This window comes from Chiloscyllium punctatum, chromosome 4, assembly GCF_047496795.1.
Source record: "Chiloscyllium punctatum isolate Juve2018m chromosome 4, sChiPun1.3, whole genome shotgun sequence".
In the NCBI taxonomy this organism is placed as follows: Eukaryota; Metazoa; Chordata; class Chondrichthyes; order Orectolobiformes; family Hemiscylliidae; genus Chiloscyllium; species Chiloscyllium punctatum.
The window spans coordinates 20891783-20910098 of NC_092742.1; the positions used below are offsets into that span (position 1 = coordinate 20891783).

Genomic DNA, 18316 nt, shown 5'->3' on the forward strand with positions numbered 1-18316 from the left:
ATGAAATGGTCAGTTTTCTTTTCTCTAAGTCTGTTCATGGCGTTTTGATGATCTGTGTACCTAGAAATCTTTTTGGTCTTTTATTGGTTCAACCTAATCACCATTTAGAAAGTAATCTGTTGTATCCTTTTAAAGTCCCAAAGTCGATGAACTCCCCCTCACCTACAGTGAAACACATTTGCCACAGCTTTACCCATTCACATAATTCTTCAATATTTCTTGGCAATTTTAAGCCCCTATCTACTCTGATTGCAGTGCTGCTAATTTTGGTGTTTTGAATATAGGACTTTTTAATCCCATCATCTAAGTCACCAATGAATACAATGCACAGTTGAGGTTCCAACACAAATCTGTGTGAGATTCAACTAGTCACATCCTGACCATTATCCCTACTCCCTGTCTCCTTTTGCTCAGGCAATCTCTCAATCAGGTTGTGATGCATTGTTTCAAAACAGACATTTTGTGAGCAAGATCCTCATTGAAAAAGGCAGTTGAAGATGGAAACTGAGAAAGGAAAGAGACCCTGTCCATTTTTTTTAAGGGGACAAAATGTGCAGCTGAGACTGCCAAACTTCCAAGCAGACTGCGACAGTTTGAAATCACATTAAAGTGACGCAATATCAATCAGAACTCAGACGATAATCCCAGAGAATAACTGTAACTGACCAAATGGGCTATTCTCACAAATAAAATGCTATGGGCATATTCAAAGTAAAATTCTAGATTAGAGTGGTGCTGGAAAAGCACGGCAGTTCAGGCAGTAGCTGAGGAGCAGGAAAATGGATGTTTCGGGCAAAAGCCCTTCATCAGGAATATTCCTGCTCGATTTTCCTGATCCTCGGATGCTGCCTGAACTGCTGCACTTTTCCAGCATCACTCTAATCTAGAATCTGGTTTCCAGCATCTGAGTCCTTGTTTTTACCTACATTCAAAGTAAAAGACAATAGTAGGACAAATAAATCTAGAGCTCCCTGAGTGCAAAAGAAGATAGAAATGAAACAAAATAGAAATGAAAGAAGATAAAGTGCACTTACGACAGCTGTCAGGTAGAAAATACAATAGAAAACCAAGAAAAATATAAAAGGTTCAGAAGGAAGGGGAGAAAGCAGACTGGAGAAATAAAGATGGATTCTGAGGAAAGGCTGGTGACCAAAAGAAAGGGGAATCCCAGTGCCTTTTATAGGCATTTGAATAACAAAGGGGTGGTGAAAAGAAGAGTAAGGTTGATTAGGGAAGGGAATGAAAGGAGGCATTGCAGAGTCTTTACCGCTCCCGATGTGGTCTCCTCTACATTGGGGAGACTGGGCACCTCCTCGCAGAGCGCTTTAGGGAACATCTCCGAGACACCCGCACCAATCAACCAAACCGCCCCGTGGCCCAACATTTCAGCTCCCCCTCCCACTCTGCCGAGGACATGGAGGTCCTGGGCCTCCTTCACCGCCGCTCCCTCACCACCAGACGCCTGGAGGAAGAACGCCTCACCTTCTGCCTCGGAACACTTCAACCCCAAGGCACTGGGAATAGCTGAGTGTGAACGTTTCCTGTATATTTAATGAACTTATCAAATGTAAGCTGTCACTTCTTAAGCAGTCCTTTAGATGTGACACTCCAAATCAAACATTCTGATCCACAAGTAAGAATTCTTGATTATGCACTGTCGTTAAACTCACCCGTTGCTATTTTCCTTTCAATCTGGCCAAATTAAACATTTTAGAATGCACATTATGATATTTAAGATGAGCACCTTACTGAAATTCCAAGTCACCTTTACATAATTGATATTTTGGTGTGAATTAACTTCCTCACACTTAGCAGGAATGACAATTTAGGATGTTACTTTCCTGTTTTTTTTTGTTCTTAATTTTGTTCTTAATAGTTCTTAAACTATTTCATGTTAAGCATAGTATAACGCATACACAACACATAAAAAAAGCTTCCTCTACTCTGTCCAAACCTAGAGCATGTGATTGTGAAATATTTTGTTTTTAAGGCAAGTTATCTTCCTCCTTCTGGGTGAGACTAGCAATTTCAATACTGTCCATTTTCTAACTCTGCTGAAAGCTGCTTTCTGTCTGCACTTGAGCAAAATTGAACTGAATTTAATGCAGTCCATTAGGGAATGGTCACGGAAACAAAACTGAGGGAGGGGGATCGGGGTGCTCCAAATAAAATTTTGCTGGAGGGAGAAATAATGCTCACAGCCCCACTGTGCCCAAAAGCTTCCAAAATCTTTGACTGTGCTGTTCAACACCATGTGTTCATGTCTAAGCACACCCAGGAGTGGCACACCTTTGAAAGAGTGGCGGGCAGTCAGGGAGTATGACCCCTTTATGGACCATTGACTGGGCTTATTAATGGCTGCTTAAGTCAGTCCGTCGAGTAGACCTATGAGGAGTTGCTCCTACTTGCCTGTGTCCAAAGATCAGGAGTTTGGACATTCCACGAGTTCAAGTTCAAGAGAATTACTCAAAACATGGGTGCAATCCACTGTGACCAATGTAAATTTGTGGTCCCTGCATTCTACGGTGCTACAGACAGTGCCGATGGCCTGAGAGTCCTGAACTGTAGCCTCTGATTGTACAGGATGGTCACATACAACAGCCTCCACTCCAGGTCTCTAATGGAAAGAAGGTGGACTCCTCCTCAGAGAGCCCCTCACTAGGCAGCAAAAGAGAGTGTCAAGGTGTGTCTGGGTGGAAGGTTAAAGTAAAGAAGTGGAGGATTTGCAACAAAAGCCTGTGCTGGAAACACCCTCTGCACCACCTGGAAAGACAGTGAGGGAATCACCCCGAAGCAGCTCAGGGTTTGGAGGGCAGTTTGAAACCCCCGGAACGAATATGAAATTCTGTTTGAGCTGAAGTACACTTAGAGGGATACCACCTCTTGTCTGCAGTTCCTCAAGATTGTTAGTGCTGTCAGGTCGAGTGGGTTTCCTCCAGGTGTTCCAGTTCCCTCCCACAGTCTGAAGATATACAGGTTAGGTGGATTGGCTGTGCTAATTTGCCCCATAGTGGCCAGGGTTGCTCAGCCTAGGTGGATTAGCCAATGGTAACAGTGGGATAACGGGGATAGAGTATGAGGACTGGGTCTGAGTAGGATGCCCTTTGGACACTTGGTGCAAATTGATGGGTGACATAGCCACTTTTTGCACTGCAGAGATTCCATGATATACAAGCTTAAACGTACACTGAATGGAAACTTCCCCTACCATCTCTTAAAGTTGGGCAGTAATTGGATAAGGCTTTGCATATTAAATGCCCACTTGAGGGTCTCAACTGGGCCATGAATGGGCATTTTAGTTCATAATGGGAGTGGGAATATGAAGGCCAACAATGGTATGGTACCCTCATTTACAGGTTCATTTGCCATTTTCAGCAGTCAACCAATAATATTGAACTCTTATTGGAAAGGTACTGTTACTTAGAAAAGATTTACAAGGATTTATCAGGATTGGAGGATTTGAGCTATAGAGGAAGGCTGAATAGAGTGGGGCTGTTTTCCCTGGCGTGTCGGAGGCTGAGGGTTGACCTTAAGAAGTTTACAATATTATGAGGGGCATGAATAGGGTAAACAGACATGGCCTTTTACCGAGGGTATGGGAGTCCAAAACTTGAGGGCATAGGTTTAAGCTGAGAGGGGAAAGATATAAAATTGACCTAAGGATCAACTTTTTCATGCAGAGTGTGGCGCTGGTATAAAACGAAATGCCAAAGTAGGGGGAGGAGGCTGGGAGAACACCAACATTTAAGAGGCATCTGGATGGATATATGAATCGGAAAGGTTTAGAGGGATATGGGCCAAATGCTGGCAAAAGGGACTAGCTTAATGTAGAATGTCTGGACAAATTGGACTGAAGGGTCTGTTTCTGTGCTGTACATCTCTATGAATGTAAGATGACCTTAAGGATGTAATTATAAATAGGAAGGGATCTTGAAAGTTTCAACAAAGAATAATGAGTTGCCAAAGAGAAAAAAAAATTAGATCTGATCTGCATCAACTTTAAACATTGCGCCTTTCTTCATATAATCAACTGCATTGTTTTCTTTCCAGAAAATGAAATGTTGGACCGAGAGCTAGCCACTGCAGACACCACAGCGCCATTTCTCAACAGGGGCTTCCTTCAACCTGCTCTCTAACTGGTGACCTCATCTTTTTGTACTTTTTATTGTTTTTCTCTTTTTGACAAGCGTTCCTGACCAGACTGCCTTTTGTCTCATTAAAAATGTTTTCTGATTCCAAGCATGCTGTGACATAGCTACAGTGGACATCGACGGCAAACTTTACCCTTTCCATGTGACCGTCTCAGTACTTTAGCCCAAAATAGGTTTCATATCCATCAAGAGCTGCTATTTTTTTCAGACCCATTATCTTACTTTCAGTCAGGTATAACCTGCCTTAGAAGGAGAATGTAGCTTTAATTCAGAACCATAATCACTGATATACCTATGTGATATTATCAATTCCCATCCTTGCGACATTCAGAGATGGTTAATTACAAAGTTGCTAAAGTTAATTGCTTTTCTATAAACAAAAAGCATTGAAAGTCTTCATTATAGCAACCATAACCACTAGACATAAGAAGACTTCATCCTGTCAGCCGGTATTGAACTCAGACCGAGGTATAGAGTCATAAGAGTCATACAGCATGGAGACAGATCCTTTGGCCCAAACGGGTCCATGCTGACCAAAATGTCCATCCACGCTAACCCCATTTCCTTGTACTTGGCCCATATCCTTCTAAACCATTTCTATCAATGTATTTGTCCAAATGTCTTTTAAGTGTTGTCAATGTACCTGCCTCAACCACTTCCACTGGCAGCTCATTCCATATGTATACCATCCTCTGTGTATTAAGGTTGCCCCTCAGGCTCCCACTTATTCTTTCCCCTCTCACCATAAACTGATGCCCTCTAGTCTGCAATTTCCCCAACCCTGGGGAAAAAAAACCTGTACATGCTTCTCATGATCTTATACACTTTTATAAGATTCCCCTCATTCTCTTATGCTGTAAAGAAAAAAAGTCCTAGCTTGTCCAACTTCTCCCTATAGCTCAGACCTTTGAGTCCTGGTAACATTCTTATAAATTTCTTCTGCACGTTTGCTAGTTTTATAACATCCTTCTTATAGTAAGGTGACCAAAACTGAACACAATATTCCAAGTGCGGCCTCACCAACATTCTGTACAACTACAACATAACTTCCCAACTTCTAAACTCAGTTTTCTGACTGATGAAGGCGAGTCTGCCTTCTACACTGCCCTGTCTACCTGTGAATCCACTTTCAGAGAACCATGCACCTGAACTCCAAGGTCCCTCTGTTCCATTATATTCCTTAAGGTCCTCCCATTCACCATGGAACTTCTACCTTGATTTGATGTTCCAAAATGCAAGACCTCACACTTCTCTATATTAAACTTCATTTGCCATTTCTCGGCCCACTTCCCCTGCTGATCAAGGTCCTGCTGCACTTTCTGATAATCTTCCTCACTGTCCATGATACTGCCTATTTTAATGTCATCTGCAATCATGCCTTGTACATTCTCATCCATATCATTGATATAGATAACAAACAGCAATGAGCCCAGCACCGACCACTGAGGGACACCATTAATCACAGGCCTCTAGTCCTACGAATATCCTTCCACTATTACCCTCTGCTTCCGACCATCGAGTCAATTGTGGATCCAATTTGCCAGCTCCCCAGATTCCAGAGCAGCCTATCATGTGGAACCTTATCAAAGGCCTCACTGAAATCCATATAGACTAAGTCTACAACCCTCTTCATCAAACTTCCTGTTCACTTCATCAAAGAACTGTAACAAATTTGTGAGAGATGATCTCCCACGCACAAAGCCATGCTGACTACTCCTAATCAAACCCTACCTTTCCAAATGCATGTATATCTTATCCCTCAGAATTTTCTCAAGTAACTTACTTACCATAAATGTAAACCTTACTGGTCTATAATTCCCAGGATTCTCTTTGCAGCCCTTCTTGAACTAAGGCACAACATTCACTACCCGCCAATCCTCTGGGACTTCACCTGTGGCTAACGATGATGCAAAGTTATCAGCCAGGGCCCCCACAATTTCTTCTCTAGATTCTTGCAGGGTTCCTAGATATATCTGGTCAGGACAGGGAGATTTATCCACCTTCTTACATTCTAATATGGTAAATGTTCATTGAGGACCTCACCCACCTCCTGTGATTCTACACATACATGTTCATTTTACACCTTGGGGAATCCTATTCTCTCTCTAGTTGCTCTTTTACCTTTATTCTACTTAAGCAACCTATTTGGATTCACCCTAATTTTCTCAGCCAAGGCTATCTCATGCTCCCTTTTCACTTTCCTGATTTCCTTCTTAGTAAACTCCTATATCCCCAATATAACTCCAAGGATTACCTAGATCCCAGCTGCCTGTACCTGAGCTATCCCTCCTTTTTTCTGCTCAGGGCCTCAATTTCTCTTGTCATCCAGGGTTCCCTATTTCTGCCAACCTTGCCCTCCATCCTCACAGGAACATATAGACCATGAACTCTAATTATCTCACTTTTGAAAGGCCTCCCACATGCAAGAAGTCCCTTTGCCTGCAAACAGACTTTTCCAATCAACCCCTGCAAGCCCCTGTCTAATTCCATTAAAATCCACCTTGCCCCAGTTTGCAACTTCAACATGTCTACCAGTTTTGTCCCTGTCCATAACTATTTTAAAATGAATAGAACTATGGTCACTGGTCCCAAAGTGCTCCCCACTGTTACTTTAGTCACCTGTCCAATTTCCCAAGCGTAGGTCGAGTTTTGCCCTGTTCGAGAAAACTTTCCTGAACACACTTAACAAATTCCACCCCATCTAAGCCTTTAATGCTCTGGCACTCCCAGTCTATGTTAGGAAAATTAAAATCCCCTGCTATGACAACCCTAGTGCTCCTGCCAGTCTCCCCAATCTCCCTGCATATTTGTTCCTCTAATTCTGGAGGTATTTGGAGGAAATTTCTTGAAGGCTGCTTTTGAGATCTTGTCAGGTGATTTTTATTTTGAGAAGATTTGTAGCTCAGGTTGAGATTTGGGTTGTAAGTTTGCTCACTGAGCTGGAAGGTTTGGTTTCAGATGTTTCATCACCACGCTAGGTAACATCATCAGTGAGGCTCCAGTGAAGGTGGAATAAATACAGCGGGACAGAACACCAGGGCTTCACCGGAGGCTCACTGATGATGTTACCGAGCATGGTGATGAAACGTCTGAAAACAAACCTTCCAGCTCAGTGAGCAAACCTACAACCTGATCTTGTCAGGTATTTGTCCTTCAAATTGCTTGAAATAGAGTTCAAGGTTGATAGTGTCTCAGTGCTAAAACTGACAGGTTGAATACTGTTCAAGCAAGTGGGACTTATAAAGGCGTGTTCAGGTTGAGTGCTTCAGGGAGCTAAGTGGAAGATGAGAAAAAGGTGTTTGGGTGCTTTTGCCTAAGCCTTTTCAGCTTCTAGGAATTGATGATTACTCTGTAACAGGATAAGCTAGTTAATTGATAGGTATCTGGGAAGTGATTGAGATTCATTCTATTCCTGTGGCTCAAAGGAATAAATTTTGAGCAAAAGGTGCGTGGGAGAGGATAAAAGATGTCAATTAAAAAGTCTCCCTACAGTGAGACCAGTGACGTCATGAACCACAACAATGACACGGGGTGCCGGGAAAGTATCTAATGAATGAGTAGGGTTGGTGAGTATTGCTAATACTTAAAACAATTGTGTTTAGGTCACCAGTCTTTATTTCTTTCTTAAAAATAGCTATTTAAATATAAGATCAATCTTGATCTTGTTAAAAAAAATTACAATAACGTGTAAAAAGTGGGGTATTGTTCACATGTGAATGTGAATAACAGTGATAACAATGTAATTAATAAATTAAATAAAATGCAATGGCAGTAGCAAGATCGGTGATGTGTTGTTGCTGCAGCATGCAGGAACAACTGGATACCAAGGTGACCCCGAATGAGCACACATTTAGAAAATATTTGTAACTCAAGGTAATCTGAATCAGAGCCAAAGAGCTGGAGATTAATTTGTAGACCGTGTGCGACATCATGGAGGAGTAAAGTTGTGGACACCTTTCTCCCAGAGGTAGTCATATCCCTCAGATTTGGTCATTCAAATTTGATCATTCAAATTTGGTCTTTGAGCAGGAAGAGGAGGCTGTGACTGCAGCTGAGGCAGATATGTGGACCCAGGAGGAGATGTGGCCCCTACATTTGTCCAATAGTTACAAGGTTCTTATAAGCTTATAGGAGTGTGGCAGTGCTGGGAGTCCATCCTGGTGGCTGTGAAGGTGACAGTCGCTCTGGACCTTCATGTGACTGGCACCTTCCAGGGACTGACAGGTGTAGGATTTCACGGCCAAGCAGCTACAAAATACATCACAACAGAGACCGATGCCATCTGTGCAAGATCACACTGGTTGACTTTGATTCCCCATGGCGAGCTCAGAGCTGTAGCTCAAGCAGTAAGATTCGGGAATATACCTGGATCCGCCCAGATGCATGAGCCATATCAACAATGCTGCAGGATTCATCAGCAAGAACGGGCTTCATTCTGTTTAAGTGCAGCTGATCAATACTTATGGTTACCACAACCTGGAAGTGTGTGCACACTAGCCTGGCAGCTGCCAAGACTGTTACAGCCTGAAACCTGGAGCATATTCTAGTGCTGGCTGTGCTTGAGGGTTCAGTGGCTTATAAGTCTAGTTATTAGGGGATAAGGGCCAGGGTACCTACTGTGACCAAGGCAGCAGCATTTTTACACTTGCCTTCATTGGTCAGAACATTGAGTACAGGCTTTGAGACATCGTGTTGTGGCTGTACAGGATGTTGGTGAGGCCACTTTTGGAGTACTCTGTACAATTCTGGTTTCCCTGCTATAAGATGGATATTATTAAATTGGAGAGGGTGCAGAAAAGATTTACAAGGGTGTTATCAGGACTGGAGGGTTTGAGTTACAGGGATAAGCTGGGATATTTTTTCACTAGGGCGTAGGAGTTTGACAGGTGACCTTAGAGGTTTATAAAATCCTGAGGGACTTAGATAAGGTGAAAAACAAAGGTCTTCTCCCCAGGGTTGGGGAGTTCAAAACTGGGGTACATAATTTTAAGGTGAGAGGAAAAAGAGCTGTGGGTAACTTTTTCACAAAGAGGGTGCTTTGTGGAATGAACTGCCAGAGGAAGTGGTAGATGCAGGTACAATTACAACATTTAAAAGACATTTGGACACGGACGTGAATAGGAAAGGTTTAGGGGGATATGGGCCAAACTCAGACAAATGGGTCAAGTTTAGCTTGGGAAACTTGATCTGTATAGAACCATATAATCCCGACAATGTGGAATAGGACATTCAGCCCATCGGGTGTGCACTGACCCTCTGAAGAGCATACGACCCAGACTGACTCCCCTACCTCATCTCTGTAACCCTGGACTTCCCATGGGCTAATCTACCTAACTAGACATCCCTGGACACTATGGGAAACTTAGCATGACCAATCCACTGAAACTGCACATCTTTGGATTGTGGGAGAGAACCAGAGCACCCAGAGGAAAACCATGTGGACACAAGAAGAATGTGCAAGTTCCATGCAGGCAGCCACCCGATGTCCAGTTGAACCCAGGTCCCTGGCGGTGTTAGGCAGCAGTGCTAACTACTCAGCCACCATGTTGCCCCTGGCATGAACGAGTTGGACTGAAGTTTCTGTTTCTTGCTGCATACTCTATGACTTTATAAGAGTCTATGGTAATGGGGGAGGATATTAGTGTGGATAGAGAATTAGCTAACTAACTTAATATGGAGAGTTGTATAAGGGTGCACTTTCAGGATGGTGACGTATAACTAGAGAAGTGCCACAGGGACAATGCTGGGGCCAGAATTATTTAGACAGATTAGATTCGCTACAGTGTGGAAACAGGCCCTTCGGCCCAACAAGTCCACACCGACCCTCCAAAGAGCAACCCACCCAGACCCATTCGACTACATTCATCTCTGACTAATGCACCTAACACTATGGGGAACTGAGCATGGCCAATTCACCTGACCTGCACATCTTTGGACTGTGGGAGGAAACCGGAGTACCCGGAGGAAACCCACGCAGACACAGGGAGAACATGCAAACTCCACACAGACAGTTGCCTGAAGTGGGAACTGAACACGGGTCTCTGGCCTTGTGAGACAGCAGTGCTAACCACTGAGCCACTGTGCTGAATTATTTCAGTATATATTATAACTTGGATGAGGGGAAGGGAACATTGACAAGCTTGTGGATGAGACAAAAATAGTACGGAAGGCAAGTGGGAGGATAGTATAAAGAATCTACGAAGGGATATAGACAGGTTAAGTGAGTGGGCAAAACTTGGCAGATGGAATACAACATGGGAAAATGTGAGCTTACACATTTTGGCAGGAAGAATAAGGCACTCAAACATTATTTGAATTGAGAAGGACACAGGGATTTGGAGTCCCCCTCAATAAATCACAAAACACTAGCAGGAGCGATCATTAGGTAACAGGGAAGGAAAAGTACACATTGGCCTTTATTTCAAAGGAAATGGAGTATAAAACTTGGGGAATCTTGCTGAAACAATACAAAGCACGAGTTAATTCATACCTCGAATACTGTGGACCATTTTGTTCTCCTGATCAAAGGAAAGACATTGGCATCGAAGGCAGTCCAGACAAGGTTCACTAGGTTGGTGTGGACTCAATAGGCCAAATTGCCTGCTTCCACACTGTAGGGACTGATCTACCTAACGCATTCCCAGCTACCTTCTCCCCAGCCCCATCCTCCTCCCATTTATCTCTCAGCCCCCTTGGCCCACAAACTCATTCCTGATGAAGGGCTTATGCTCAAAATTGATTCTCCTGCTCCTCGGATGCTGCCTGTCTTGCTGTGCTTTTCCAGCACCACATTCTTGACTCTGATCTCAAGTCTCTGCAGTCCTCAATTTCTCCCGATTCTGAAATCCTGTCAAAACTTAACAGTCAGACCACATTATAACACTTTGTCACATTCTGGCAGTCTGCCCAGTAATAGGCTGGCCAGCTGTTGGGCAGAAAACACTGCTGATACTTAAAGACCAGCCATGGAAATATAGAGATAGTAATCACAGTTGAGTGAGTTCAGGGAATGAGGGAATGCAAAAGGAGGGAAACAAATTATACAGTCATTGTCATACAGCACAGAAAGGGTTCTTTGGCCCAACTCGTCCATGCCAAACAAACTTCCTAAACTGAACCAGTCCCATTTTCCTGCGTTTGGCTCATATCCCTCTAAACTTTTCCTATCCATGTACCTGGCCTAAATATCTTTTAAATGCTGTACCACCCCCCACCACTTCTTCCAGTAGCTTGTTCCATACACACACCACCCTCTTTGTGAAACATTTACCCCTTGGGTCCCTTTTAAATCTTTCCCCTCTCAACTTAAAGCCATGTCCTCAAGTTTTTGGTCTCTCCTACCCTAGGAAAAAAAGACCTTTCATGATTTTATAAACTGCAGCCTCTGTCGCTCCAGGGACACAAGTCCCAACCTATCCAGCCTCTCATTGTAACTCAAGCCTTCAGTCTTGGTAACATCCTGGTCCTTTTCATCATTGCCCAGATTAATCACAGAACTATCACGATACAGAAGGAGGTCATTTGGTTCAAAGGGTCTGTGCCAGCTCTCTGAAAGAGCAGCTCACCTAATGCTTTCTCTCCAAAACCCTGCACATTCTTCCTTTTCATATAGTAGTCCAACGAGCTCCACTTGAAGTCCTCAAATGAACCTGCCTCCTTTTCTGATTGCAAAAAGGTTGCTATGTGCCCCAGCAGGTTCATCAGACATTCTGTCTCAAGTGTGCCATCCAGTCCAAATCTGCCTCATCTCCAAGATGACTCAGGACAGGCTACGTGCAAGTAGGGGTCCGCCAATTCACCTTTCTCGGTTTGTGTCTTACACAGTGTGCTTCCAGAGCTGCCCCCATCCAGCCACTCTCTTTGCCCTGGCCAAAACGTCACTCGTCGTAGATCCAACAAACAAGCAACAGTCCATTGCCAGCAGTTGCATTGCCCAGGCTTTATTTGGTTCACTAACACCCTTCAAGGAAGGGAATCTGCTGTCGATACTTGGTCTGGCCTAAGTGTAACTCCAACATAGCTGACTATTGACTGGCTTCAGAAATGGCCTTACCAAGCCATTCAGAACAAGGGGCTATTGAGGCTTGACTGTAAATGTTGACCCAACCCATCAATGAATAATGAATAAATAATAAGAAACGCTGCTGGACACTGCACCTGTAGGTGGCGTTTCACTGCAGAGAATGGTGCATGATGAGAAGGGCTTTCATGGCAATGTTGCAAAACAGGCGCTATCTGTGCAAACACAGGGACAATTTTTGCTGCCAAATTGGTTGTTCACAACACATTCCATTTACACTAGCATTAGGTAATAATATACTTTTACTACTGAAGTGAGACAGCGTAGACATTGATGGTCATTTATTGAGACTCAATCATCCTTGACACAGATGGTACATCTTTTTAACAAGATATTTAGTGTCTATTCACATTTTTAAAATGCATTTTATAGTTGAGATGAGGCTCCTGTGTTAAAATCGTTTATCCTCATGCACACACTTTACTGGTCTCATTTCTCAGAAGATAGACTTCTTGAATCCTTAGGTCTTGAAGGAATATACCACAGAAAATGCACAAAGTCTAATTTGTGAATTTATCCTCAGAAAGACCTCACTATGTAAAAGTTCAAATGAAAACTATTTGCAATTAATTGCTTTGCGCAGGCATATATAAGGAATTGAACAGTTATCAATTTCCTTTTGGTTTACTTACAAGAGTTCAAAAATTGCACATGGGAGTTTTGGATGCTGATTTCCTACTTGTTTAACTTCAGTGTTGAGCTGATGCCAAATTAAACCAGGAATAAAACTGTATCTGAACTTTCGCTGGAAGATTATATATTACTGAATGTAAAAAAAATTATTTTAGTTCAATGCCAGACTCTGACAATTAGGAGAATTTCAGCTTCGTTTCTACGACATTGTTCGATATCATTTTTGAAAGTTGCATTTCTCTATAAAAATAATTGCAACAAGAATTATACTTACTAACAGCACTTTAAAAGCCATGGACATTGAAGGAATGGAAGAGTGTGCATTTTGTACAGTGCCTTCTATGCCTTTCTACTTGTCCAATTTATTCCCTCAAATGAAGTGCAGAATTGCCCCTTTGCTTCTTGGTTCTACCAAAGTGGATGTGGTCAGGACTGCACCCAAGCCCAAGAAGAGGGTAAAGGTAAAGTCACCATAATGTTACTGGACCATAGGACTAGAGAAATGAGTAGTGGTGGTTTAACCTGAGGGTCACCATGCCTTAGTTGAGGGGAGAGTTTGAGAAGGAATGGTCACCTCAACTGATATGGGAATCGAAGCCCTTGCTACTGGCGTCACGTTGCATTGCAAACAAGCTGTCCAGCCAACTGAGCTAACCAACCCAAGAACAGCAGCAATGGAATCTCTGAACTAGGTACGTTGGAGGGGGGACATTGGGTGGAGAAGGCCTGGAAGAGGTGATGATGGAGTGGAGTTGTGGGTTTTAACGTCCCGACGAGGAAAAGGAAGAGGATATACCATCATATAATGGCGTGGTTTTGATGTGCAAAGCAGCATTCCTCTTCATCTCTCCCCTTTCAAACACCTTTTAAAAATAGACTGACCATGCTCATGATATTATGATTAATATGGGTCCAGCAACACGTGTTACAATCATAGAATCCTTACAATGTGGAAGCAGGCCATTCAGCCCATCATGTCTGCATCGACCTTCCAAAGAGCATCCTGCCCAGATCCACCCCTTTCCTATCCCCGTAACTCTGTACTTCCCATGGCAAATCCACCCAGCTTGCACATTCCTGGACACTACAGGCAACTGAGCATGTCCAATCCACCAAACCTGCACATCTTGTTATTATTTACATAATTGGAGACTCTACCACTTCTGGTAATCCCTTCCCCTATATCGTGGGATAAAGGGTGGGTGGGTAAACAGTCTGTCCATCATATATCCAATGCCAATCCTTACCTCCACTGAAAGCACACAAATCCAGCCCCTTATCTCTAAATGCTGCCTGATCTACAATAAGGTACCAGCACCAACAAGAAATGAAATGGGTTGCTTTGTGTGCCAGTTCAATTTGTATTCTTGCATTATTGTATAAGACATGCTCATTATTTTGAATTTATTGGGTGATGCTGGATGATTTTCAAGGAATAATTTTCAGCTGCCACAGCTAGTAAGAATTATTTTTAAGTGCATGAAACAAAGACTTGCCAACCATTCTTACATAATTTCTCCAGCAAATTTACACAACCATATTTCTTAACATGAAAAATATTCATATACAAGTTCTTTTCAGTTCAAGCTATTAACCTGAAATTCAAAATCTGCTGCTACTTTTAACAATTTCAATGTCTTTGGATATGCTAGTGACAAAATGTATTGCATTCAAAATTGTAAGCTATAGAATGGGGACTTACCTGAAATTTCTGTTGCAAATACTGAAGCCACCTGTCTTGGGGTAGGTTCAGGAACAATTTGCACCAGAGTAGGTGGACTTGTCTTCACTAGTACTTCCACTGTAGGACAAGAACCAACCATCAGTTCATAAACTATTCTGTCCCAATGTCAAAAAATGGGATTAAAACTAAGGGTGGAATCTTACAAAAGCCCGAACAGTGTGACCTATGGCATTATATGTGGCTGAAATGAGCTAGAAGTCCAGAAAGACTAAGGATGGCAGTGGTTAGCACTGGTGCCTCACAGCATCAGGGATGCAGGTTCAATTCCAGCCTTCGGTAACTGTCTGTATGGAGTTTGCACATTGCCCACATGGGTTTCTACTGGATGCTCCAGTTTCCTCCAACACAGTTGGAAAACGTGCAGGTTAGGTAGATTGGCCATGTTAAATTGCCCTGTGGTGTCCAGGGATGTGCAGGCTAGGTAGGTTGGCCACAGGAAATGCAAAGATGGCGTGGGTCTGGGTGGGATGCTCTTTGAAGGGTACGTGCAGACTTGAAGGGCTGAATGACCCATTTCTGCACTGTTGGGATTCTGTAGACCAATCTCAATAGTGAGAACAACACGCTGCATCTTTGAACTGGGTGCAGGGCATTGAGACAAGATTTTCACTGAGTAGAGGTGAGGTCGTATTGTTGAACATGAGGTGCCCATGGACAAAGATGTAACATAACAGAATCAATTAATCCTTAATTACTTATTGAGATGTGTCAATGGCCGGTTGTTTTCAGCACAACATTACGAGTTTAGATGGGAAGGTTATCAGCAGGGCACACAAGCTATTGTACATAATGCTCACGATCAAACACACACACAGCAGGGTTTGGCAATATCGAGGGTAATGCTTAGTTATGAAAGACAAGTGTCTCTTCTAGCTAAGATTCTCTACTGGTTGGTCCTGTAGCACTAATGATTAGACAGGAAGTGTACCATATAGAGGATATCATGATTTCATATGAGGAAAGTAAATAGGCATTGCACAAAAATATCATGCTTTTTTTTATTTTTAGTTTGCCTTGCCTGGCTAAAGGAAGGTGCTAAGATTCAGCTTAGAGAGGGGGATTGTGTTTCTTGAGCCAGGAGCCCAAGTTGAAGACCCAACTGCTGCAGAAGTGTGTTATAACATCTCTGAACAGGTTGATTGGGAAATATTGGAAAGGAGGGTGGGTTGCAGTGAACTATCCGCATCATCAGCTGGTAACCAGAGACCAATGTACTAGTCCCAACTTGCAAATATTTTTAACGAGTGGAATAACTACAATGGAATTAACTCAACTTTGCAAACACTGTTGAATTATGTCAGTTGTCTTTCCAAAAGTTACATTTTCAAAGTGAAGGCTGTATTTTTTTTTTACCCAAGACAGGAAGGATACCACATATGGGATATCAGGATTTCATATGGGGAAAGTAAAGAGGACTTTTACAATAATATCACAGGTGTTTTTTTTTAGTTTGCCTCACCTAGCTAATAATAAAGAGTTCTCAAGGAAAGGTTTTTGCAGAGTTCCACAAAAGAGGGAAGTTTACAGTATTTGTGTGAGGATTCATATGCAAAGAGAAATGGACAGATTTCTTGAAATACAAATATTGTATTCATCGAAAGATAGTATTGGCTGAACAAGGTGTCAGCTTACCCCAGCTGACAGCAATTTTACACGTGGTCCAGAGGATCCTGGAATTTTAATTCCACTCCAGGATTTGACAGCATAATGAAACTTACACTGTCTTGTCTTAAGAGACAGAATGCTGCATTGCTAAAGCCACAGGCCCATGGAGGAGGCCTGAGGCCCACCTCCCATCTACCTGACAAATGGGCATATAAACATCCTATAAGATGATATTAAAAAGAGCAGAGATCTCCTGGTGCCGAGTATCCATCTCACAACTAGATACTGTGATTGGTAATTCTGATGAATGGACATTGACTTGAAATTCATTTCTCTATTCCTCCTTTTACAGATGCTACCAGATCTGCTGAACACTGACAGCATTTTCTGTTTTAATTTCTGCTCTTGCTGTCTATGGAATGACACATACTAGAACAGTGACACCACAGCATTTTTAGATATCCTGATAAAGAAGAGCTTTTATAATTGGGGTAAGCTGACACATTTCAACCAATATTGTCTTTCAACAAATACAATATCTCAAGAAATCTGTCCATTCCTCTTTGCATATGAATCCTCCAATAAATCCCATAAATTTTCCTCTTTTATGGAACTCTTCAAAAACCTTCCTTTGATGTCTCTGTATTATTAGCCAGGGAAGACAAACTAAAAATAAAAACAACAAGCGTGATATTATTGTGCATGTCCTATTTTCTTTCCTCATATGAAATCATGATATCCCCTATATGGTACACTTCCTGTCTTGGGTGAAAATATTCAGCCTTCATCTTGCAAATTTGACTTTTGACTGATGTGCTTCAACAAAACGTTGATACAGAAGATGACAAAAACATGCCCTAAAGCAGGACTATCATCTTCAAAAGTAAAACAATGAGAACGTACAAGCTATAACTTTCACCTGTAATTAAGTTATGAAGCTAAAATAAAATTATAGATAAAAGATGAATTCAGTTGTTGAACCAGTTGATCACTGATGGTGAAAATGGGAGCCAAAGACCTGGTTCAGAAAATCTGAATGAGGCCTTGGTTGGCAGGAATCAACACAACATGTACAAAATTACTTTAAAGAATAAATACTTAAGTCATAGAGTCATACAGCATGGAAACAGACCCTTTGGTCCAATCGGTGTGTGCCAAACGTAATCCCAAACTAAACTAGTCCCACCTGCCTGCACCTAGTCCATATCCCTCCAAATCGTTCCTATTTATTATTTATTCAATAATCTTTTAAAGGTTGTAATTGTACTCACATCCACCATTTCCTCTGGAAGTTCATTCCACACATGAACCACCCTCTGTGTAAACAAATTGCCCCTTGTGTCTTTTTTGCAATCTCTCTTCTCTCACCTTAAAAATGTGTCCCCTGGTCTTGAAATTTCCCCCATCCTAGGGAAAAGACAACTACCCTATCTAGACCCCTCATGATTTTATGACCTTCTATAAGGTCACCTCTCAACCTCCTACGCTTTAGCAAATAAAGTCCCAGCTTTTTTCAAATTAACTCAAATTTTCCATACCCAGCAACATCCTGGCTAAAGACAAGATTCCTATGAAGTCCATGTTTGTTCGATTGATTAGTATTGTACTTCCATGCAAAGATGTCATATTTGAATTAAAATCTTTAACTATTATGGTAAAGTCTCCACATTGAAAAGCATGCTTTATTCACTAAAGAAGCAGCAGTTCAGGAATGATTTGTATGCACCCAACAACATTTTACAGATGTTAAGGGAAAATGATTTACTCCTTCAGTTTCCCAATTGAAATAAAGCTCACGTTTTTATAGTCCCACACGTCCATTTATGTTTGAAGGTAAGGCACTAAGATAAATTTGGGGTTGTAATCAACTGTAGTGGATGAAGGTGTAATGTTCCAAGTGTCCATATGATGATTAAAATATGCAGTTTAAATCCAGACCACAGTGGAATTACTGATGCATAAACAAACCTTAAAAAATTAGTTATTACTCACCTGGATAGGCATCAATTCTTGGAATATGAGCAGGTGCAAAGGGTTGAGGCTGTTTTAAACAAAAACAGATGGCACTGAGCAGATAATTCAGTAACTTTCTTTACCTAACCA

General features: G+C 42.1%; 1 protein-coding gene across 2 annotated transcripts in view; it reads right to left on the reverse strand.

Moving 5' to 3' along the window:
• Positions 1 to 18316, reverse strand: part of LOC140476119 (latent-transforming growth factor beta-binding protein 2-like) — a 469839-nt gene that overhangs the window by 168654 nt on the left and 282869 nt on the right. For both annotated transcript variants that reach the window (XM_072568220.1, XM_072568221.1), the window contains exons 14-15: positions 18206 to 18254; positions 14567 to 14665 (exon numbers count right to left, since the gene is read on the reverse strand). In XM_072568220.1, coding sequence (XP_072424321.1) covers positions 14567 to 14665; positions 18206 to 18254 — 148 coding nt within the window. The remainder of the gene's footprint in view (positions 1 to 14566; positions 14666 to 18205; positions 18255 to 18316) is intronic.